This window comes from Canis lupus, chromosome X (genome assembly GCF_048164855.1).
Source record: "Canis lupus baileyi chromosome X, mCanLup2.hap1, whole genome shotgun sequence".
NCBI lineage: Eukaryota > Metazoa > Chordata > Mammalia > Carnivora > Canidae > Canis > Canis lupus.
In genome coordinates this window covers 39,643,662-39,669,478 of record NC_132876.1, presented here as the reverse complement: position 1 = coordinate 39,669,478, position 25,817 = coordinate 39,643,662, and the positions used below count along the sequence as shown (strand labels likewise).

Genomic DNA, 25,817 nt, shown 5'->3' with positions numbered 1-25,817 from the left:
GAAAATGAAATAACAATACACCAAAAGTTATGAGAAGCAGCTAAAGCAGTGCTCAGAGGGAAATTTATAGGAGATGTTCAGAATATGAACTCATAGAAACAGAGAGTAGATCAGTGGTTGCCAGAGGTTGGGTGGAGGGAGAAGAGACTGTGAATACTTTTGAGGGTGATGAATATATTCTTGTACAACTTCATGATTATACTAAAAACTACCGAAGCATATACTTTTAAAAGGTGAATTTTACAGTATGTGAATTACATCTCAATAAGCTGTTATTTTTAAAAAAATGGTACCTTTGAAAATACCTTAGGCTGACAACTGAATACTGATTATATGATTCCTGAGCATGGAGCCCTATACAGCAAAATGCATGCATCGACATTTAATGCATAGAGTGATATTTAGCATGTAATGATGTATACAAAAGTAAAAAGACAGTTTTGTGGTAGTTTTGTTCCATGACTCTCCTGTGACTCTCGATGGATTCCATTAGTCTAAATTACACACGATAGAAGTCCACTACAGAGAAAGAGCACAGGATTAAGAGTCAGGAGACCTAGGTTCTAGCCCTATCTTGGCTATTTCATTTCCCCTTACAAGGGCCTTTGATGCTCTGTCTGAATATTGAGGGAGACGTGGAGTACAAGATCTTTCAGGTTCCTTCTTGTTCTAAAATTCTCTAAGTCAGATCACTGCATTTTATGTTTTATTAGTTACACCAAAGCAAAGGAAACAAGGCTGACATTGCCAAGTTCCTAACCACCCTGCACATTTTTTGGGCAACACAGAAGGGCCTTTTCATTATGGAGGCCACTTTGAGTCCTAACACATTGAACCACAGGGCTTCAGCATTCACCCTTGCTCTCAATAACTCTTGTAACAGACCCTTCAGTGTAGTTGGTTGGCTGGTGGAAATAATCATAAAAGATTATTTCAGACGTATATTTCAGAGGAAGGGGGTGCAGGCCTAGGGGTAGAATCGCAAGGAGGCTGCACTTGTAGTCATTATGACTTGGGATGGGTGAGGTGAGAGGCAGGCTATGGAGAGAACCCATAGGACTAGGCTTAGTAATGAATTTCTGTACTTATGTCCTCCATCCACTTACATCGTATTCAAAAGATATTTTCTTGTGTGGGTAGAACAATGTTCAGGAGAAGGAATTATCTCAACTCTGTGTTTTTGTTGATCGATATGTAGAAATACAGAAACACACATATTGCTTAACAATACAAATAATTTGCACCTGAAATTCATTTGCTTAGTCCCTTGGAGCCCTACAGAACAAAATGTTTGTAACAAATACAGCTGTGCTGGCGATACTATTGCGTTAGAGAAAACAAAATCTTGGTCTCTGGTCCAAGGAGCTTATAGTCCAAAGGAAGTCAGAGAGGAGTTTTGAGAAACCTGGCTTCTAGTTTGGGTTTGCTTTTTCCCAAATGTGCCCTGCACTTTTCTGATGGCGTGGCTTTATTCTTGCTGACTTTTTTTGTTTTTTAATGCTGGAATGCCCATTCTCTTCACCAGCCATCAAAAGCCTACCCAGGCTTCAAGGCCCCACTTAAATATCACCTAGTCTGCAAAACTTTCTCCATCTCCCACCCTCACCCCATTAGAGGCCTTTCCCACCCCTCTTTGTGCTCTTAGAGTCCTTTTGTCCGCTCTTGATCACACTACCGAAATCCACTTAGAGTGGTGTCTATGATTTAAGGGTCAGTACCCGACTTTACTCATCAAACTATCTCTCCAAGCACTTACAGGACCACAGAAAAGGGGTCTGAAAACATAGAGGAAAATATGTATTTAAATTATGTTGGTTATATTTTCAAATAATACGTCAAATATACTTCCCTTTGATCTCTAGAAGACTTTACAAGCCAAATATCTCCAAATTTAAAGGAATGAGTGCAATTACCAACCTGGAAAACATTTTTAAATAAACAGAAGTGTTTTCCTATATTTCTGGGCTTTTTGAACATCTTAAATGTACTATGTTCTCCAAAGTGTTGAATCATACTGGAGTTGTCTTTCACCTTGGCACCCCCTTTTTCTCATTTGGAAAATGGAAACGCTACCTACCTGCCCTATCTCTTTGGCAGTGTTATCACAAGGGTAAATAGGAAAATGTGCAAAAGGATCAAGTAGTATGGAAATGCAAAATGTTGTTCTCATTAACTATCCAAGGACTTACTTTGTGTCCATATTGTTAGCACTCGAGTATGCGGACTTTGGCTAACCCCCTCACAGCTGCATTAAAGAGGATTCTCCATGAGCTGCTTAAGAGGGGAAGCCAAGAGGCTGATTACAGCTTAGGGCCCTGCCACAGCCATCAAGAGTTACCAAAGGGATGCTGGGACTTCAAATTTGTTTCCAATTGCGCAGGAGGAAAGTCATGGCCTCAGACACCTGCTTCCTGTTTCCACCATGACTCACACCTTTCAGGTCCACTTGGATGGAAGTTCAGATGAGAACTGCTTGGGCCCACTGCCCAAGGACCTTACTGGTGCTATCTAAGGTTCAGGTAGCTATGTAGAAGGAGGAACAAGAAGCTGAGGCCTGAGACCCAGGGGGCCTGAGCCAAGGTCACAAGATACTTTTTTAGCTTATTTGGAAAAACCAGTTCACCCTGCATCTTGGTAGTGTCAAGCATGAGGCTGTTGCCTCCCGATCAGATGCACTGAGAGAGACATATTACTTCTATGGCAATTCTGCCCCAAATGCATAATATGGACTTAATCACAAGGAAACATCAGACACACTTAAATCAAAGGACATTCTACCAAATAACTGGCCTGTATTCTCCATTTCTACCATACATCTTCAAAAAGAAAGACTCAAGTTCTAGTTTAAAGAAGACTATAGGAACGTAACAACTGCAGGTGATGTGTGAATCTGGACGGCAATTGCTGAAGTGTGAGTATGAGCTGTAGCGTATATAACAGTGTTTCACCAGTACAAATTTCCTGATTTTGATCACTCTGCTATTGTTAGGAATGAAAATATCCTTATTGTTAGGAAATACACACAAGCATTCAGAGGTAAAATGATATAATGTGTGCAACTTCATCTCAAATGTTAAAAAAAAATGGTAAAGTGTGTGTGTGTGTGCATGTGCGTGTGTGTGCATGTGCATGCGTGTGGGGGGGGTGTGGAGTGAGAGAACACAAGGAATAAATGGAGCAAAAATATAAACTGGTGAATCTGTGTAAAGAGTGTACAGAACTTTTTTATATTATTCTTGCAACTCTCCTGTAAGTTTGAAATGATATAAAAGTAAGAAGTTAAAAAGTTAGTAAGAAGTTCACCAAAACCCAAATTCTTTAAATATTTGCTCTAGAGAATCATATGATTTGTTACTTCATGTGTGTTTGTCTCACTGTCATAAAAAAGAGTCATTTTAAAAATAAAAGGATGTACTGACAATCCCACAGAGAGGCTCTGGCAGTGCCACCATCTATCGCTTGTTCTAGTCCTTCAATGGTTAAATTAGTTCATAGAATTGAGTCAAAACAAAACAAAACACCCACACAAAAAAGCCCACAAACCCAACCAGGAGAAATGGTTTAACAAAGCCAGCACTCACCTCAACAGGCTTATGGACGATGGGTCCTCAGCCTAAATGAACTGAACAGGTCAAGTGAAAAGCTGAATGACTCAAGTGAGCAGGCCAAATAAATGTCCAAGCTGCCCCATTGCTTTTGATGAAGATGCTGGGGTAGGTCAATCTCCTCAGAAGGATGATAAGGGCAGAAATGCATAGGGCAAAGACAGTAAGAAGCAATGTAGCATAGGAGCTCCTGTTGGAGAGTGGAACGACAGAAGGAGGCTACTCCCCATCTTGGAGCATCCATAATTAATGAGCTTTGCTGCTCAGAAGAGTAACCGAGTGCTGACGGTAAGGGTAGTTTTCATCCATGCTACAACCTCTGCGTAACACTGGCTGCACAGAAGGTTCAGCAGATCCTCATTTGGGGAAACCAAATAGCTGAGCAGGACAATTAGAAGGTTCTGGTCGGGGTCAACACTGGAAACTAAATGGGTCATTACAGGAACAGAATAGGAAGTAGGAATGATGGAACAGGTAATGGTCAATTAACCAAGAAAGTAGAGTCCTAATGTAGAGAAATGAAAATGGATGTCAGGTAGTGGTGTGCTGTTACATTCGTAAAAACTAACTTTCCGGTGGTGGGGGGCATGGGAGGGGGAAGACCACAGCCTTGATTTGTAGTGTGTACTGATTTCTGTGGTGCAAATATTCCCACCACGATGGAGTTCTTGTTACCAAACTGTAATTGCTGAGCATAGAGCTCAGAAGCGATGTACACAATTAACACTTGTGAGCTAGCATGAACTGGCTCCAGCATACTGCTGGCAGTCACTCAGGTGCTAGTTCTATGTCTGCCACCACCTAGCTATGTCACCCTAGTAACTTAAGCTTTCTGGGTCTTCATTTCCTCTCCTGCAAATTGTTGACCTCCCAAGATTATCGAGACAATCAAATGAAAGTAATTTATCTCCATCTAAAATCTTTCAGCTCTGACCATCTATGGTCCAGTGATGGAGCTGGCCACATTTGTGGCCTTTTGCCTATTTCCATCTCACACCAGGTCTTGTGAGCAGGGAGAAGACAAAAGAATTCTAGAGGAATCTGCTCCAGAGTGTGGCCATCGAAGCAGAAACCATGTTCACATTGCCTCAGAGGTGAGGTCCAAGGCAGTAACTGCTCCAGATTTTCTATACAGAAGAGATTTCTGGGTGGGAATCTGTTTGGAAAGTGGGGCTAGAGAGTTTACAAACTTGTATTATTTTTGAGGTATATTTATTTGGAATTACTTAGTGGTGTAAATGGTTCCCAGGCAGGGTTGATGTGGTGTATATGTGCCCTCTCCTCCTACAATGTACCAGAAACTGCCTGGTAGTGATGAATACATAGTGAAACTAGGGTGTGTTCATGTTTTGATATCCAGCAAATCCAAAGGGAGTCACTCAGTGCAAACTTTCTTTGACTGCTATCTTTGTCACTTCTTCCGACTGGTGCCTGGGGACATAAGCTGTGCTCAATGCCCTCTTTGCTGTGCTGAGTGCTTTCCAGCTCATCCTCTGAGCCATCATTTGGTGACACCAGTAACTCAGGTATTTAGGACCTTTGTTACCTCTTCCTTTTGGTTAAGTGTAACTGGGAATTGCAGGGGGTTAGGCTGGGGGGACGTTGGTCGAAGGAACAAAATGAAAGTGACTAGAAGCTTGGCACCTGCTGGGATTCCCAGGGCTTCAAGCTCAAGGACCAGATGAAGGGAAATTCTGGCCTTAATGCATTGCTGGAGTAGATGGCAGAGCAAACCTTCACCCAGTCATTCAGAGAAGTCCGAGTGCAAAGGGGTTTAGTAAGGTATAAGAGACATAATACCTTGTGCTTCCGGAGGCTGCCAGGACTGGTGGGCGTGGAGATGGGTGACTGTTTAGACTTGGGGGTAGAGAGCTGGCTGCTGGAGGTCCCGTTTGCTAGCCCGAGGCAAGAGAAAAGGAAGGGGTAAGAATCAACAGCATACAAAGGAACCAGTTATCCTTCCCCTCCGAAGACACTAAGAACATTCAAGCAAGGTACACAGACAACCAAGTGATTTGATGAGCGGAACAAAGGTGAGAAGAAACACATTCCTCAGAAAGGGCCAGAACAGCAATCCTCAGTTAATTAGATCCTGGAGCAGTGCAGGGCCGTAATCCTCCCACCCTTTCCCCTGAGTGCTTCCAATTACAGGCTCTGGTTCTTTTCAAACCTTTCTCATATTCATTCCCAAGTTTGACCCTAACACCATCTCTGGGAGGTAGTGTGGGAACATATGATTTTGTTTCGATGTTACAAGGCAGAAAAAAAAAAGTGAGGCAAAAAGAGGTTCTGTGCCTTCCCTTTAGAGTGGAAGAAATCTGGGTGATTGGGACGAGGGGCGCATCCCCTCTGGTGGTAAATGCCGTGGCAGGTACAGGATAGCCAATCTCTCCCCACTCTCTATTTTCCTGCTCACCTCCCACACACACACTTTACTCTCTCTTCCTTGCCTCATCCTGGCTGAAAAGAGCTGAAGGAAAGAAAAAAAGAAAGGAAACTACCCAGGAAGGAGAATAGAAAAGAAAGTGGAAGAGAAATAGTGTGAGACATAAAGGCTTGTAGAGGGAGAGGGGCAGAAGTGGAAATCAGTAACAAGGGAGAGAAAGAGATCAGGAGTGGAGAAGGGAGATGAGGAAGACAGGGTAAGAGGTCAGGAGAAGAAAAGAAAGCCAAAGTATGAAACCAGGAGAAACGCACAATGACAGAGGAAGGCAGACAGTGGTGGTCAGAGGCAGGGTGCACCCTCATTTCTCTCTAGGCCAACAAAATGCTGAAAAGGAGATGGTTTAGTATGCAATGTCTTGATATTCCATTGTGTTTGTAAATGGTTTTATATTCCTTTTGCTAATGAGCTTTTTAAAGATCCAATCATGTAAAAAAATGTGGTGCATGGAAATGGAACAATTAAACAGCTCTCGAGTGGATTCATGTTTAGACATCTCCTGCTACAGTTAATTTTTTTTTAAAAATCCAAGGACCAACACTGCTAATCAGAGATACTCTGAAATATGGTTTATAAATAAAGAGATCTTTTTAAAAATATCCCAAAGGTACATGGGGCAGAGAGTGAGAGAGGGAGGAAGGAGAGAAACAAGAAGGAAGGGAAAGCTAAAATTGTTGTATCATGAATATTTTCTGAGAATCTAATGTCCTCTCTTCCACCTAGGATAATGTTTCCCTAAGTTTTGGAACCTGTGTTACCAACTATAGAGATGGAAGAGACACCAGTGAGGTGGTTACTGAGTTTATCCAAGTGCAAGCAAGCTAAAATATGGGCACATAGGTATTCACTTATCTGGCTTGAGCTGTGTATTAGTGAATGCATCTCCCACATACTTACTGAGACACCTTTCTCCCTGTCAGGGCTTCCTGGAACTCTTTCATTCATTTAGCCAGTAGTTACAGGGAGCTTTCTCTAAACTAGGCCACATTGGGATTCCAGAGATGAGTAAACTACTTCCTGTGGTGAGCCGGGCAAGAATACAGTGGGCTAAGTACTATGGCAGAGCCATGCATAGGTAATTGTTGGAGCGCAAAGGAGAGGTTTTGAAATCAGGAGACTGGAAGGTACATAGGAGGAGGCAACACCTGAACAAAAAATCTTGAAGGATGACTCTGGAATAATTGGAGACAAATCAATGGAGACAGGAAGTAGATTAACGGTTGCCAGGGGCTGGCCAGGGTTGAAGTGGGTAGTTGGGGAGAAACAAACGTGTGTGATAATAGGGACAGAGTTTATTTTAGGGGGGATAAAGATATTCTGGCAATAGTGGTGACCATTGCACAGCTAGGTGGCTAAACTAAAATCCATTGAACTGCACATTCTGAAGGAGTACAACCTAATGTGAATTGTAGCTCAAAAAAGCCATTACAAAAAGAAGAATTAGAACTGGTTAGGCAGAGGACAGAAAGGGTATTCTAGACTCTAGGATTGTACCAGTAGGGGCAAGGACACAGAGGTGTAAAAGAATACAGTATGTTTATAAAGTGCAAAGAGCTCAAAATGGCTCAAGTACAGGTGCCAGCAGTGAATTCTAAGAGATGAGATTGGGAATGGCGTAAAGGGCAGACTGTGGGGGCCTTTTGTGGGGCCTTTTTAAAAAAATATTTGAGAGAGAGAAAGACAGAGGATGGGCAGGGGGAAGGAGGCAGAGGGAAAAGCAGGCTCCCAGCTGAGCAGGGAGCTCGACATGGGGTTCGATCTCAGGACCCCAGGATCATGACCTGAGCTGAGGGAAGACTCTTAACCTACTGAGCCACCCAGGTGCCCCCTTTTGTGGGGCCTTTTACTTGGGTTTCATTCGTGAAAGAAATCTGAGAGTGATACTATCACTATTGCATTTTAAAACTATTACTCCAATTGCTGGGATAAAACGGGGATGGGGTAGGTTAGAGTGAGGGTAGGAGCAAAGAGATTGGTTAGAAGACAACGTGCTAGTCCAGGGGCACTTGGGTGGCTCGGTTGCTTAAGCATCCTACTCTTGATTTTGGCTCAGGTTGTGATGTCAGGGTCATGAGATCGAGTCCCAAGTTGGGATTCTCTCTCTCCCTTGGCCTCTCCCCTTACTCTGTATAAATTCTTATTTAAAATAATTTTTTTTAAAAAAAAAGAGGACCATGCACTAGTCCAGGTGAGAGGTGATGATGACTTAAAGCAATGGAGAGGGAGAGAAGGGACAAAACAGAAGAGACCTAGAGGACAGATAAGCTTAGAGTGCTATGTGCATGCACTAGTAAGCCACCCCAAGAAAAGTGTGATCTGTGCCAACCAGCATGGAGACTGTGGGGGCTAGGCTTGGCCATGGCACTGGGCACTTCCTCAGGTGAGCTCTGAAATTTTGTTCCACGGGATCAATGCCTCCTTTGGCAACAATGGATTATTTGGTTCCGAGGCATCAAGGCATCCTTTGGCAACAATGGATTGTCATTCCCCAGCATTTGTCAGCCATGCTACACAGCGGTAGTTACTATATTCCCAACTGTCTTTTTCACCTACACTCTTACCTAGCTGAGGATGGGCCCACTGGTCTTGGCAAAATTGAGAAAACTGATCACAAGCATGTCTGCAGGTGAGGCAGTTTCCACCTATTTATTGGCCATAGACCTGCACATACAGGTTCTTGTGCAACTCCCAGTGCTTTTCTTAATATCCTCAGAAAGTCTCTCACTCCAAAACTTTAGGGGTAATACATAAACACATATTTTGTGAATACCTCTCTCTCTAGTCTCTGTGTGTTTGTCTATGTTGATTTCTGCCCCTCCCCGGCTAGTCAATCTTAAGCTACCTATAATGAAAGACTATTTGTCATCCACATTCACCAAGCGTTTTGAAAATTCATTTTTTTTATTTTTTAAAGATTTTATTTATCCATTCATGACAGACACACACACACAGAGAGAGAGAGAGAGAGAGAGAGAGAGAGAGGCACAGAGACACAGGCAGAGGGAGAAGCAGGCTCCATGCAGGGAGCCTGATGTGGGACTCGATCCCGGGTCTCCAGGATCAGGCCCTGGGCTGAAGGCAGTGCTAAACTGCTGAGCCACCCCAGGCTGCCCCGAAAATTTATTTTTTAATACCTTAACTGCCACCCACTGCATTTTTGGGAAATGCAAACACTTCCCCAGACTTCCTGATGGAATAAAACCCAAAGGTGGATATAGAGAGACATGAGAGAACATAACACGCACAAGCAGATGTCAAGTTCTCTCAAGCTGAAGGAGCCCCTACGTTTTTAGACTAGATAAAAATACATTCACATGTGCATTTCTTCTATGGATTCTGTGGGAAAAACTACCTGCCAGGGTGCCATTTGATATAGACTCTGAAGCTAATTCCTATAAATGTCAAGTAAGAGAAGAAGCAGGAAAAAAATGCTAATAGGGTCTGATGAACCATGCACAGTCTCACATTGGCCCATCCACATGGACAGCCATGATAGTTCATTGTGAGAGCGGCCGGAAGTAAGACCACTTGTGACATCCCTCATTATCCTTTATTTTACTTTACAAAATGTCCTCAGCTCGTCTCTGAACTTCTAGTTCACAGCGGCTATTTGAGGATGCATGAGGGGAGACTTTGCCCCCTTTGATTTGTCTGTCTTTCTCCTTCCCCTGCTCAGAACCATAGCCCTGTCTCACCATGGCCACCTTTTATTTCCTCAGAGTCCAAATCCTTTCCTTCCTTTCTTCTCATTGTACAGGGCAGTGTTTTCCCTCTACAACAAGGTGCATCTGGGCCTTCTCAGTCTCCTAGGCCTTCTTATCAATCTTATCAATAAAAACCAAGATAATAATTATTGCTTATTTGGTGTCTGATAGGCCAGGCACTCTCTGTATGTACTCTCCTCTACCCCTGCAAAATAATAATAATAATAATAATAATAATAATAATAATAATCACAGCTTCTTTTAGTTGTATTCTCATTTCCAATGAGGAAAGAGAGGCTCACTTTAGTTAGGGATGCAAAAGTCAGGATTTGAACACACATCTTTCTGATTCCAAAGTCTATGTGTATTTCGGTTTGTTTTCAGTTTTTGCTATATCCCTCTTGCTTTTATAGGTGAATTGCTTCTGGGACTCCTTTGTATGACAGCTTTCTTTTTAAAAATATTTTATTTAAATTCAATTTGCCAACATATAGTATAATACCCAGTTCTCATCCCATCATGTGCCCTCCTTAGTGCCTGTCACCCAGTTATCCCATCCCCTTACCCTCCTCCCCTTCTGCCACCCTTTGTTTGTTTCCCAGAGTTTCATGGTTTGTTTTCCTCTCTAACTTTTCCCCACTCAGTTTCCCTCCTATGACAACTTTCTGCTGGAGGAAGAAAGGGGGGAGAAAAGTTGTGGAGAAAGGAGAGAGGAATAGGACAAGGTAGAAGTAGACACCAGAGCTTCTGCCCATCTACTGGGTTTTTATTCCACTTATCTATCTTAGATTAGAAAGTATTTAGCAAAAACCTTCTTTTATTCATCAAACAGACTGGGTATCATAGACAATGTCATGAAACAGTAAGAGCCAGAGCAGCCAGCATGGCATGTAACTTCCATCACACCACTGAGCTCTCTGGGATGATGGTATCTGTGTTAGGTCTGTTACTCCAAACAACTGCTGCCCCTCAGCTAGGCAGCACAATGGCCAAGCTTGGCTCAGGCATACAGCTTGTCTCACTCGCTTCTCTGAATCATTATGCCTGCCCTTGCCCCAGTTCTTGTCTTCAAATCCTTGGCTCTGTCAGAACAGAGCAGGACAAACCCAAACAAAAGATGGCTGGCAAGGTAACTAGGCTGACTTACCTATTTACAGCGATTTAAGTGTAGGGGGGGAAGATGAGTTCCCATGAATGAGGAACAAGATGGGTTGAGTCAGTGCCCAAAGGACAAGGAGACAGTCCAATTTCTGGCATGGGCAGCCAAGGACAAAATATGGTCACCAGCCAAGCAGAGTTGATGCTGAGCTCCTAGACTATGGATTCCCTGGAAATTGGGATACAGCTTGTGTAAGGTGGATGTAAGTAGCCCCAGGTGTGGCAATTATAGAACTGGCTGGGCAGTGAGTTAGACAAGTCATTATACTTTATGGGTTCAAGTTTGGATGGCCAGAATGGCACAGAAAGGAAAGCGGGGGAGCTTGGCATCTGCTTTGTACCTAACCTTTGCCAAGAGACCAAATTGATAATGCTCAGTCACTTAGCTCTGACTTTTCCTCTCACTCTAGTCCCAACACGGGAGCTCAACTCAAAATCAAGCCTGTTGGCTTTGGTTGGATGTCTATTTCAAAATATTGGTTGCTAAAAATAACCCCAGTCTAAAAAAAGGCCATGACAATAATTTGAGAGCCGTCTTAATAATTGCAGTTGTAGTTCTGTAATTGTTTTCAAACCATTTACCATATATGAATCCACATGATTCTCCTGATAAGCCCAACAAATGATGGCCAGAAATTAGTGGCTTCCTTTTAATCACAAGAATATAGAGGTTCAGAGAGACTAGGACTTGCTTAAAGGGTATAAATTGCTTCTCCTCAATGGATGGTGACCTCCTGGATTTGTATATCATATGCCTCTCACCATGACCTTGTTCTCTGATTGGTTCTCTGTCTTGTCTTCTTTAATTCCCTAATGCCTTGCAGAGGGAGATCTCAATACATAATTCAGCCACTTCTTTATTTTTTCTCATATTGAGATGCTCAAAGTGTTCCTTCATTCCGATTCAAACATACCATTTTCTCCCTATATATACAGGGAGTTTTTCTGGAAGGCCATCCAAGTAGAATCAAGGTGGTTTCAACTTACTTCAGAACATGGCCAAGAGATGGAGCCTGTGGTTTTCACACATTCATTCCATAGAACCCCTGGGATGGGTGTCTGGACTGGTTTGACTAATTGTTTCTGCTTGGTGGAAAAGCTTGTGTTCCTCTCCCCAGACCCATCCGTTAGGGAAGCCAGAACTGAGGGCACAGAATAGTTCTTCACTGCTCTGATCCTAGGGCTGGTTCCCAGGCCAAATTTAATCACAGGTTGTGAGATACTGTTGCTTCAGGACTTGGAATGGGGATTTTAAATCTATTTCCATCAGACTCTTGGGGCAGCATGCAGCTTTGAATCTTCTACTAAATAAGGAGAGATATAAGAATTTGCAAAACAAATATGTACACGCGTTCCTGCAATATTTTGACACAGATCAATGTCCCGCAAGAAGAGAACATCTGTAAGAAGGCTGCTGGAAGTGCCAGGATTATTTACTGCAACTTGATAATGCTGACAATATTTATTTCTGTTGAAGGTGGTTTTACTGAGAACATGTTTCTGGTGGAGGGAGCCTGTTGTCAATGCTCACTCCTGGTTTCATGGGGTAGAAACTAGAAAAAACTGCACTGATTTTACACATGTTTTGGAACCAGTCAAGGTTCTAAATCGTGGCTTAGCCTGGATGTGTGGTCTTGGGTGTCCCCTAGCTTCTGTAGGTTTCCATTGGACCATCTGTAACATTTAAAGGGACAGAATACATGTCTCAGTTGTTGTTTTGAGGATTACATGACAGACTATCCATAAAATCCTTAGCTAAGTGCCTTAGTACATAGAAAGGGCTTTGTAACAATATCTTTTTCTCTTAATATCCCCACTACTAGAAATGAAGGGATAGAAGGAGCTATGCAATATATAGGCACTGAGTTAGGAAACCCCTTTTAAAAGGGATGATTTTTCAATCTCTGGGTTGAGGACTTTCTTTGGCTACCATGACAGGCATTAGAGGACTGAAGTTTTCTGGAGTGAAGCCCCTTGCTTTTGATTTCTGCATTTTATTGCTGTGCTTCTGAAAACATAGCCCTTGCACATGGCCCTCTGCACTTCTCTTTTTACTCTCTCAGCCATTAAGATGGAGGTGGTTCCTGAATGCAATGTGAAGCCACTGAAGGTTCTGCAGCAGTGAGGTGGGGGGGTTGTTGGGAGGGGGAAACAATGGAAATGTGTTTTAGGATGAGAAATATGGTGGCACCACACCAGATGCATAGTGAGGCCGAGATTTGAAACAGAGATGCTACTTCGGAGTCTATGGAGTAATCCTGGCATCAGGTGATAAGGGAAAGGAAGGGACTCTTATGTGAGTAATGTGGAGATGTTTCAAACAACAGCAGCATATAGTGGACTTGAAGGATTAAAGCATAGGAAGAATCAAAGATAACTCAAAGACAGGCTTGACCTGGGGAATAGAATAGAATTGATCCTATCGTCAGACAGGGAGCACGAGGAGGAAATGTTTTTGGTTTTTAGGTACATTGTATTTGGTACATTTAAGTAGGACTGTCTGATAGGCATTCATGGGATTAATATCCGGATGAAGGTTGGGCTGGAAATGTAGACTTAACAGCCACCTCCCTGTACCCTCATATGTTACATTCATCACCACCCCTGCTCTTTTGTTGATGCTTTTTGCCCCTGCAAGAAATAATCCATTTCCATATTGATTGAAATATAACCCTCCTGCAAGCCTCAGTTTTTCCAAGAAGGCTTCCCTTAGCACTTACTGCCTACCTCTCCCATTCACTGGGCACTTAAACAAACCATTACTGTTCATTTCTATTGAGCACCATGGTGCAATGGTTAAATTGTGGACTATGGAGACAGATTGCCTGGGTTCAAACCACAGCTCTGCCACTGATTAGCTGTGTGGTCTTGGGCAGATCACTCAACTTTCATATGCTCCAGTTTTTTCATCTGCAAAATAGGGGTAATTGTGCCTATCTCACAAGGTTGTTGTAAAGATTAAATTGGTTTATACATATAAAGTGATAAGAACAGTTACTTGGCACATAATCAGAACTATATATGTATTTGTAAGTAATTTATTAAATATATATGCATGCTGGTTCCCCAATTCTGAGTGACAGGGAATTCATTTTTTCCTTTTCCCCATATCACCTAGAACTACTATGTATTGCACCAAAATTCTAGAGATAGAGATTTAATCGTATTTAAACACAAGTCCCAGACTACAGCAGGTTGACAGGACGACTATTACAGGGAGATGGGTCACCACCACCACATCCCATGCCCTGCAGGGTATTCAGTGACCCCAATTATATTGTTTGCTTCCACAATTTCCTAAGTGGTTCTCCAACAATGATGGAAATCTTGCCTTAGATGCAAGGTAGTTCTCCCACGGAAACTAGACATAAGCTGTGATTTTAGAATCAGAATGGAGGAAACATTTTCTCTTCCCATTGCTTTGCCAAGGGCACCACTTCCCCTTGAGTGACAGTAAGGAAGCCGATGGAATGTCTAGGCACTGGAAATAGAGGTGCCTAATTCCTTATAGCTGTGTTTTATGGAGCACAAAGCAAAGGACACAGATGCCACTCCACTCCCCAGCCTCTCCACATCCCTTGCCTGGAGGTGAGGGAAGGTGGAAGGAAGCTGAGAAGCAAGGAAGCAAGGACCAACCAAATGGGATCTTTCTATTTACCACTCTGGGGCTTTTTCACATCTTGCCTTAAGGACAGTGCACGAATTGCCCGCCTGGAAGTTAGGACAGCGGGGCTCTGTCTCTTGGGTGCTAAATAGTTGCATGACATTGAGAAGACCACAGAATACTGAACCTCTTTCTATCTTAGTCCCCAATCTAAAATTAAAAAAAAAACTGGATGATTTTCCTTCCCCAATCTAGTTCATGGTGCTATCATGAGTGACAACTGAGGTGATGAATTTGGAAATATTTTGCAAAGTGCAGAGCATTTCATCTATGTCAAAGACTGTTATCTTGAACTTCTCTTAGGGAGTTAAGTTACTGTGCTGGCTGCTACAGTACTCAGTAGCCACCAGTCACATGTTGCTTTTGAACATTTGAAGCATGGCGAGCCAGAATTGAGACGTGCTGTCATTGTAAGATACAACCCGATTTCAGAGAATGGAAAATATCTCCTTAGAATGTTACTTACATGGATTACATGTTGAAATGATAATATTTTGGATGTATTGAGTTGAGTCAAATACATTATCAAAACAGATTTCACCTGTTTCTTTGACCTTTTTAACTGTGGCTATTAGAAAATTTAAAATTTTATATTTCTACTGGACAGAGCTGGTCCAGAGAGTCACACTCAGGAAGGGCAGAACAACCAGGTCTCTCCTTAGCCAACCCAAAGCAGCCTGATGGGTTGAGAAGTACTCCTGGATACAATTCTCCCATGAACACACACACCCCCTTCCCCGCTGTGTTGTGTCCCTTGACCTCCCAGTACAAAGGCTGTATTTTTTGGTAAGAATCCATTCTTCCTCCGGGCTTTGGGAACAGGGAAGATTTGACTTTCAAGACTAGGTAGCATAGGTTGGGGGAAGGAGGGTGGGGAATAGTGAGTTGCTACAACAATGACTTACTGAACAACAGCAAACTAATTATCACATTACAATTCTCTCAGCCTACCAGGGTGGGTAATTAGCATCCTTGGACACTCCTTCAGAAAAAAAAAAAAGAAGAGAAAGAAAGAAAGAAAGAAAGAAAGAAAGAAAGAAAGAAAGAAAGAAAGAAAGAAAGAAAGAAAGAAAAGATTCCTTCCCAGCAACTAGCTACTTTGTCCTTTTAATTCAATTGAATTCAATTCAATTGGGGGGTAGTTGTAGCAAAGGAAAAGTTAACACGTTAATGGCTGAAATGGAAACAGCAAGAAACATGCTAGAAAGGTATTCCTGTAGCTCTGAGGCCAGGCTTACCTTTTTTTGCCTATCAAAATGGCAAGTCTTGGGTTAATCAAAATGGGGGCACTGGACTAGCTTTCTTCAAATGCCCCATAGGAGACCTGTGGCCTCGGATTTGATCTGCTTACCACAGTTCCCTGTCCTACTTTAAAGGCAGACATGGCTAATGGGACTTGGATTCTTTGAGTCCAGCAGCTCTGCCCAGCGAGAATGAGAGCTCCTTCTAGCAATAGTATACAGATAACTGAATCCTCCCTTAACTTACATTTAGGGCTTAGCAATAGACATTCCATTTGGGGCACTCTCAATATTGGCAGGAGTGAGCACTGAACTCAAAGGGAATAAAGTATACCAACTTGGATTTATTCATGGGAAGAACAGAAAAAAAAAAAGACAACTTAAGTACTAAGGAATCAAATTATGACGCAAATTACAGACCAGATCGCATCAATTTACTAAACCTCAAGGCAAACCGAACCCAGATATGAACTGAACCATGAATTGGATCAGATGTACATATATATATATACATATATATATATGTGGATGGATGTCTAATTGACTAATTTCTCTTATTCATTCACTATTACCCTCCTCTGAAAGATTTGTTTTATTTCATAGCTTTAAATAAATATTTACTTTCTCCCAACTCCATTGCTCTGTTCTTTTTAAAAAATATTTGAAAACCTAGCAAACTTGCTCAAACCAGAATCAAACCTATATATTTTCTAATGAACTAGAACATCAAAACATTCCTTTAACTGACCTGAACTGAGCCAATGTTTGGTTTGGTTTGAGTCCCTGCTGCAGAGGAACTTTTTTGGCTGTCGTTTGCCTTCAAAGGAAGGTAGTTAAAATTCCCTGGAAATGGCCTATCTTTCTCAACCTCAAGTTACTCAGGTTGAATGAAAAAAAAAAAAAAGAAAGGTGAATCCATCCCCCAAGTCCCAGATCCAAGACACACTAACTCGGGATGGAAACAGGGTGGCACTGCTGTGTCCTAGAAACAAACAAAGAATTTCAGCCCCACTCTGAAAAACCTTATACTTGCTGATGCAAAATTATGCATTGTCTGTAGCTCATCCTTCTGGTTATCCTATTCCAATTCTGTGAAAGCTATCGCACAGCTCTGTAAATTGGAAATAACTGATAATATTGGAAAATAATTTTTACCTGTAGACAAGCAACTTTTGTCTTAACCAAAATGGAAACCAAGTATTAGACAAGGTAAGAAACTTGTTCCAAGTAAAAAAGCCGGGAAGTGATATCACTAGGCCTTCCTACACAGATGCCTCTCTCTCCTCTTACATATCCTATCCCCTCCACTTCCCAGCTTGAAATGGTCCTAAGTGACATGGAAATGGGAAAAGGAAAATGTGTATGTCAAATCCAAACCTTACCTAAAGTACTGTTTTGCCTGAAATCAGCTTTGCCCCTGTGGAATGTTCACTAAGTGGATGCCCTGGGCATGGTTCTAAACCACCATGGAATGGACAAGGTTACATTACATAGATCCTTTTACACTTTGGGGCTGAAATCATGTGGAAGATCTAGACACATCATCTGCAATGAGCTCAAATGTTCTGGAAATTGCCATTAAGCCAGCTAGACTACAGTTTGGCTCCATTCATGTTCATGAACTATCTGAAATAAAGACCTAAATTCTCTCTACTGAGAATACCACTTTAGATTTCTTGCTGGTAGGGAGTAGAGGCTGTTTGTAGTTCCAGTATCTGCCAAGTAAAGTCCCCATTCCCTGGCTCAAATTGGTTACTCTTTTTACCTTGTGTGTGTGAATATAATCTTCATTCCTTGTCTTTAGCAAGGGAGTTCTGAAGGAGCAAAAGCAGATCTTACCTGCCTTTGCCTTCATAGGGATCTATTATAGCTCCTTTTAATTTGACAAATATTCATTGAGTCCTCATGTATTCCTTCTCTATTTCTAATATCTTAGAGTCAGTGAGGTGCATGGTTTCTTGAAGGGAAATTCTATAGGTAGCATGCTGGTGATCAAGAATTTGACATATGTTTAAGCCATGTTTAATTACAGGTGGTTGTGTTCACATGTGTTGGATAACCCAACTGGATACAGTCTGCAGAGAATCTATTTACTTCAAGCTGCTGCTACCTCAGCATTTCACTAATAGGTTATGTGGTGGTTAAAACTAGATCCACAAATTCTTAGCGGTGTAAAAATAGGTCTACCTCTCTTCAAGAGGTGAAGACTGATTCCTCTTTCCTTGAATGTGGGCTGGACTTAGTGACTGCTTCTAATGAATAGACTAAAACAGAAGTGACAGTATGTGGCTTCGGAAACTAGATCATGAAAGACACTACAATTCTTGTTCATTCTCCTGAGTCACTGTCTGGGAGAAGATCGGGCCATCCTGGGAGTGGACTCTACAGTCCTAGTTGAACCTTTAGATGACTGTGGTCCCAACCAACACTTTGACCTCAACTATGTGAGGGATCCTGCCATCAGAGAGCTAAGCAATCCAAAATTCCTAACCCACAGAAACAATAAAATAATGTTTGTTCTTTTAAGCCCACTAAGTTTGGGGGTGATTTGTTTCATTGCAAGAGATAAATAATATAGATTAGAAGTTCCAGAAATGGTCATTTCTGAAAATATGACTGGCTAAGCAGTTACTGCCAGACTTTATGAATCTTGATCAAGTATTTAGAGTCTTTTTTTTTTTTTGCAAGGCCTTGCCTGGAATTTGTACAAGTAATTTCGCTTTTCATCCAAGTGTTACAATCTAGGTATTCATAGAGTGAACAAAATAAATTGGCGTGGATAGATGTATGTGCTGTTTTGGACACATGCACTTTTGTTCCTTTAGCAACTATTCCCTAAGTGCTAACTAAGTCCTTAGCACCATGCTAGGTGAAATAGGTGTTCTTACATGTTTGTTCACTCACAAACATTATTTGAGTATTGACTAGGACCCAGGCACTGTGCTCAGCACTGAGGATTCAAAATGAACATGACACCTTGCCCTTGAGGGGCCCAGTATTTAGTGGGAGAAGTAGACAGGTAAATACAGACTTTTTGACACAGTGTGGTCAATATTACCCCAGATACATGAAGAACATGCTATGATACTGCAGAGAATGGAACTATTTCTAGTTGAGGTACTAAAGGATGAGTAGAAATTTTCAAGCAGAGAAGAGTAGGCTGGAAGGACGGCATTCCAGGTGTAGGGAAATGGGATGTGCAAAGACATGGAAGTATGAAAAGCTCGAGCTGCTTCTTCACCATTTAGTTCCTTCTTCCCAAGAAAAAAAAATATGGCTGGTGATGTGCATGCTCCTGGCAGTGTGAGGCCAGCAGGACAAGCTGTTTTTCTAGGCCACAGGCATTTCAAAGCCAATCGGTTGCCTGAGCTGTCTCAAACTGAAGAAGAGATAAAGAGCATTTGTGCTCTCTGCCCCAAGGCTCCCAGACTCCCAGGCTAGAAGAATTCTCATGGAGAGCCCTGAGCCTTGGGACGAATGGAATTCTTCTGCACCATATGATTTCCTTACCATGAAGAACTCAAACTGTCTGTGCCTGGCTCTACTGAGCTTCTAAACTTGAACTTCTCTGGCCTTTTGCCTTTCAGATCACCGTCACTCAAACTGTGGGTGCCAAGCTCCTGTGCCAGCTTAAGAACACAATGCTAGCCTTATCAAAAAATTTGTGCTAGGAAAAAAGAGTCAGCTGAAGTAAATGTTTGCTTAGTGGCATAATTTGCATTTGGCACGAACTTCTAATCTTATCACAGACTGATAAATAGTTCATGGGTTGGCAGTGATCCACAGGTCACTTTTTTTTTTTTTTTGATCACTCACTATCCACTAATTAAATTAAATCCCGTGCGACAAATCTCTGTACTTCCTTTCAGAACCTGGCCTATATATTTTGTTCTCATTGTGGGAATGATGCAAATATCTCATTTCTCTTTTTGTCTTGACTTCTAAAATGTTCAAAGTCAAATTTGAATCTAAAATGTATCAACTATGTTGACACTTTCGGGTGGCAATTTTCTTTTTACATTTTTGTTTTAGATTCTGGTTTTCTCCTTCAAATTTAAGTTTGACTTGGTTATTTCCTTGGCTATGCCTTTGCTGGATAATGCTGAAGATGATGACTATGAAAACAAACATGACAATAAGCATTACAGCAAGCATGGCAAAGAGGCCAGATTTCTGGTCTGCATCCATCTGAGTAGATTCAGGGTCGTAGCTGTGTCTCCATGACTCCAAACAAGTTTGTTTAGTCTCTAAACTGATAGAACTGATATCATGGAGATACAGTGGTGTTCATGAGGAACTCATTCCCCAGCATGCAGAGGGTATTGGCCTCTGTAAATGAAGTCAGCGTGCACAGTTAGGAGAAGAGCACTCACCGTCTTGGTCGTTACCTGAGTCAGCTGGAGACTTGCTCCGGCGCATAGGGCCAGGACTCTTAGCTGAACTCTTCTGAGGAGTTGGAGATGCCTTTGGGCCAGCGGTGGCCGATGGGTTTCCCTTCATGACTCGGCATTCTGGTAGAAAAGAACAGACAGCTTAGTAAAGCCAGGGGAGAAACGAGCCTTGGCATATTACCAACTTCTAGAAACTGGATAACCACCACAGGCCAAAGTACCTAACAGCTCGAGACTACAAGGTGGTCCTTGTCTGTAAGAATGACGGCTCTGAGGGGGGAGGCATGGGAGAAACTTAACAAAAGTCATCTGGGCCAAGCCAGGTGTTTAAATCCCTGGATTATGGAAACAACAGAAGGAGTTGAAAAGCAGGTTGGGTGGGTTATTAAATAGTCAACTCGACCATTTGTGGACGACCCAGCCATGTCTCCAAATAGCACCTGTTGACATAATTAATTAATTTCCTCGGAGAAGAGATTGACAGTTCAGGGGCTGCAGCCACACAGATGAAACATCCATGAGTAATTTAAAGGAAGAAGAGGGAGCTACCATTTACTGTTCATTACAAGCCACGTATTGTGGTAGGACATATTAGGGGTGTCATGTCATTTTATAAATAGGCACTCCCACTACTACCAGCACCACCACCATGCATTTATAGAGATCTCTTTTTGACTTTCAATGCACATTATCACAAATTCGTATGCTGGTTTAATGAATAAATAAACCAGCAGTGACTCTGTTGCTCGGAGCTTATAGAAAGCTCTTGGGCATGTAGGGGAGTCTGCCAAATGTTTCTGCTACTTGCCTCAACCTCAGTCTGCTATGCTTGGGGCACCTTTTCTATGCAGGTCACTCAGGACCCCTATTGTGGTCATTTGGGGGCACCGATTGTGCTAATGCATTAGGAGAATTATCATACTCGCTTTGCTGATGAGACTACAAAGAGTAAGCCTCTTGCTTAAGGCCACAGAGCAAGGGAACAGCAGAACAAGGACCAGGAACCACGTCTCCTAAGTCCCAAACTTTCCATTGTAGGTTTTTCAACCCTGTGCCATGATGCTAGGTAGAGTGGGCAGTCTTTGGACACTTCCTTGACACCTCCTACTTAAAGACATATTGAAATACCAATTACCCAGAAAGATTAGGGGATCTTTTCTGGTAAACCAAGGTGTTTTGTTTTGTTTTGTTATTTTGGAAATTGAGTTAAGCAGAAAGCTCATTTTTGTGTGTTTTACATCTTGTTTTGGTTGATGAACTTCAGTGATCACTGAGCTGAGGATGTAGAAGGCATAGAACACTGGAAATAGCCTCGGATTTGTTAAGCTATTTTATGCCCATTTGTCTCTTCTCCAAGTGAACACAGGGAAAAAATGCCACCTCTTTCAGGGTTCTTGTCACTTGAGTGGTTTGTAAAGTCTATATTAATACAACCTGGTTTGCTTTTCTCACACGTTGCCCCTTATATTTGGGAAAGATGTTTTGAATATGCCTTCTCATCTGGATCATATCCTAACCTTGTTGCTGTATGAGCTAATTCACCATTAACTTCCACATGGAGCCTGGACTCAAGCAAAGGGAGGTGGGCAGATGTTCACCTCCTTCCTGAGATTAACAACCTCTGGAATCTTGAGTCACAAAGCATGGGGAATGGGGCAGCAAGCCAGAAAGTGGGAAGAAGGAAAAGATTTGACACTAAAAACACAGTGGAAAATCTTTCTAAAATGGAATCATCAACGTGAGCCAAGTCACTGGAGGATGTTGACTAGAAAAAAAGTATATGTATAATATCCAAGTCTGACCAGAAACGTTCCTTCCCATAGTCTGATTGCACCCATCAGCCCATGTGACACAATATGTGGTTCAAGAAGTATGGTCACTATTGGGATAGACAGTAAGTTTTACTGAGTTTGGACGCTGGGAATCTGCAACATTCAATCAACCTTTCACTTAGTGACTCATGTAACCAAACATACAGGAGGAAGACTAACAATAGTTGCCCTTGAGGGTCCATGCACGGATGTTCTCTGGGCCATATGACTCCATGGAAATCCTAAGGGATAGGAGGAGGGAGAACAAAGGAACAATAAAATCCAGTGGTGGCGCTTACCATTTTCATCCAGAGAAAAGTCATCCTGAGCATAGCGAAATTTTTCAGGACCACAGGCAATAAACACATCATCATCCCCAAAGAAATCATGGAGACAGGTTACCTGTGGAGGAAGCAGAAACATTGGATTGACATGTGATTATCTTGTGACCATAAACTTCATATCATGTTGACAGGGGGAAAAGCTTTACATTTGGGCCATCACCTTTAGCCCCCAGGGATCTCTACTTTGCAAACTACCAGCCCCTTCACAGCCCTCACAGCCCCTGTGAGTAAAGATACACTGGATGCTATTGTCTTTCCATGTTTCATGGGTGGTAGTCTTGTTTCCATTGCATTAAGAATAACTTCAAGACCCATGGGTCCTGGGTGGCTCAGTCAATTAATCAGCCGATTTTGGGTTTCAGCTCAGGTCATGATCTCAGGGTCATGAGATTAAGCCCTGTCTTAGGACCCGTGCTGGGCATGGAGCCTGCTTAATATTCTCTCAACTTCTCCCTCTGTCTCTCCCCACTCACACTCTCTCAAGAAGAAGAAGGAGAAGAAGAAGAAGAAGAAGAAGAAGAAGAAGAAGAAGAAGAAGAAGAAGGAGGAGGAGGAGGAGGAGGAGGAGGAGGAGGAGGAGAAGGAGAAGAAGGAGAAGAAGAAGAAAGAAGAAGAAGAAGAAGAAGAAGAAGAAGAAGAAGAAGAAGAAGAAGAAGAAGAAGGAGAAGAAGAAGAAGAGGAGGAGGAGGAAGAAGAAGAAAAATAATAGCTTTAAGACCATGTCCAAAGGGAATGTCTCCACCTCTGAATAAAAGTTCACAAGCAGATGGCCCTGCAAATGTTACCTTTTCTCAGAGCCTCAAAGACAGAGTGCTCCTAGCCCAAATCTGGGACCAATGGTGTAAGCCAAGGCAGATAAGAAAGATCTAGAGCCTACAGTAGATAGACTCTGTGGCTATGCAAGATGTGGACGTTCCTCTCTTCATCTTCATGAGTTTTGAAAGAAGAGCACTGGTTCCTTACTGATTTGGATCCACAAAAATTGGACTTTTGCTAAAATAGACTAAGAACAGGGAAGTGACCCAGAATACCATTCCTCCCTCAAGAACAAGGTGGAAGCTGGGCAGAGGCTGGGGGGGGGGGCTGTCCTGACCACTTAAAACTTAATCACGAGCAATGAGTCCCCACAGGCTTGAGGCTCTTCTCGTAAAGCCACATTCCCAGGATCCTTCCTGTCTCCTAGTGCCCTATGCATTGCTGCTTCTTCCCACTTCTCAGCCTCCTAATTACATCTGATAATTAGTCTAGCACACCAGGGAAATCCCAGGAGAAACCATAGAGTCAAAACATTCTTATCCCAATCCTTAGCTTGAAAGTGTTCAAAGCTTCTAATTGTTCTAAGCTACCCATTCAAGCTGCCAAACATGGCTTTCCAAAGGCACAGTGCTTGCAAACTAATAACAGCTTTCTGGGTACAGAGAGCAATATTTCACATTTGAAAAAATGTTTATATTAACAACATCATCCTCCACCCAGGGCCTATTCAATCCTCATCTGCCACAGCCAAGATTGCAAGATTTACACAAAGTGAGAGATGCTTAAAGATTATCCCTATTGTCTCAGCCTCCCAAGCATCCAGGAGATGCCAAGATAAGGGAGAGAGACTTGGAGGACTGCCAGGGTTGCTCCTATTAAGCCCCTTCCCTGCCCTGGGTCCTGACCTCATCAAATAGACCAACATCCCTCTTCAGCCCACTTGTCCATTTCCCATTCATTCTGCAATCATGGAATAACAATTAGAGCTAGCACTAATTGAATGCTTATTCTGTGACAGGCACTCTGCTTAGTACTTCCAAATCTTTCATCTCATTTTGCTCCCACACCAAACTCTAGAGGTCTATATTATTATTATCACTGTTTCACAGACAAGGAAGCTGAGACCCAGAGACAATAAGTAAGTTACTAAGGTGGAAAGTAACGAAGCCAAACAAAGGCAGATCTGACTCCAAAGCCCATGCTTTAGGCCATTCAGCAATACAAAGCACTCATGCATAGTTCAGGCACTGGGGAGATGGAGATGTGTAAGACTCAGTCCATGACTTCATGGACTCACAATCTGATGGAGTGAAGATACTCAATATAGTGTTGTGAATGCTAGGATGTAGCATTTCAGTGTAGTGTCATGAATGCTGGGATAGGAGTTATCTGTAGGTGCCATGGGGTATTCTTAGTATCAAATCCTTGGTATCCCTCAAATTCTTAGTCTCAAATGACATAGTCACTGGCTGGCATTGTTAGTACAATGAGCATCCTGCATATTGTCCTGGTAGCGAATCCAATGACAGGCCACATGACTCTGCACCCTGCTGCAGTCTCCAACTGATGTCTTGGACCTTGGCTCAAGAAAACCTGGAACCCTTAACTCTGATACGTTATGTGTCTCTAAATTGTTTACCCCCTGGCACCTCCTTGGCCCTGAAGATCTCTGCCAAATCCTCGTGTTCAAGGTTGGCCCTGGCCCTGGCCCTGGCCCTGACTTTAGTTTTGGTCATGGGCTTAGCTAAGCCTCATCCTTGGGTGTTCCTCTGGTAGTGGCCTCTAGGGTATAGCACTTTGTTTCAAGACCTGCCTGTATTCTCATGAGTATTCACCTCATCCTTCCCAGTAGAGCACAGGCTTCCTGAATGTAACAACCAAGTTTATCCCTCTCTCTGTATCTCCCCATGGCTCCTGGTAGAGTGCTTATCACATGGTGAGAATTGAGTGAGGGCTGTTTTTGCCTCAACCAAATGTAAAGAAAATAAGAAGGAGGCTTTGTAAGGATATACAAAGGCAGAAAAGTTGGAACAAAAAAGAAATTAATCTTGGCAGACAATAGGAACTAGCATTGAAAGGTTTTGAAAGGTAACACAAATACACAAATTTAAGAATAAGAAAGGAATAATGATTATGCATTCAGAAGTTCTTCTTTGCATAAAAATGCTAATTAGTTTTAAAATTTAGATGAAATGAATGATTTTAAATGAAAATGTAAATAATGAGATTGGTTCAAAAAGAACTAGAAAATCTCAACCAACTACTGGCCATGAAAAGAATTTAGCAAACACTTCAAACATCAACCTGGCCCCCAGAAAGCACCAGAACATTCATTTTGGAGGTGCTTGTGGAAATTGCTTCCCAAGAAGAAAAACCAAAAGCTCTAAAGCAGTCATTGCAGTGACACACCATGAGTTCCTATTGTAGGCCAACAAAGCCCTCACAGATTGCTCTAGGGGTTGCTGTTACAATGACCCACCCTCCTCCAACCCCAAGCCTTTTTGTCCCCACCCAGGCTTTGGGGAAAGCCTTTGGATAACCCCTCCTTTGGAGAGCTTCTAAGAAAGGCAAAGCCCCCTATGCTTCTGACAAACTCACAATGGTGTGGCTGGCTTCGAAAACATTCATTTTGCAATCCAGCTGTTCCGCATCAGGTTTCTTGAATGATCCCTCCCTACATTTTACTGGCTCCCAAACGTA

The 25,817-nt window shown here is 42.4% G+C and overlaps 1 protein-coding gene across 12 annotated transcripts in view; it reads right to left on the bottom strand.

The window, feature by feature from the left end:
• DCX (doublecortin) overlaps positions 1-25,817 on the bottom strand; it is a 139,845-nt gene that overhangs the window by 13,922 nt on the left and 100,106 nt on the right. For 3 of the 12 annotated variants that reach the window (XM_072818204.1, XM_072818211.1, XM_072818210.1), the window contains 4 exons: positions 22,317-22,419; positions 20,189-20,326; positions 5,406-5,500; positions 3,577-3,795 (listed from right to left, as the gene is read on the bottom strand). In XM_072818204.1, the coding sequence (XP_072674305.1) occupies positions 3,592-3,795; positions 5,406-5,500; positions 20,189-20,326; positions 22,317-22,419 (540 nt within the window). In that variant the 3' untranslated portion in view covers positions 3,577-3,591. Of the gene's footprint in view, positions 1-3,576; positions 3,796-5,402; positions 5,501-11,397; positions 12,585-20,188; positions 20,327-22,316; positions 22,420-25,817 lie in introns of those variants that run through there. The other 9 variants (XM_072818205.1, XM_072818206.1, XM_072818207.1 and 6 more) reach the window with 9 other exon arrangements.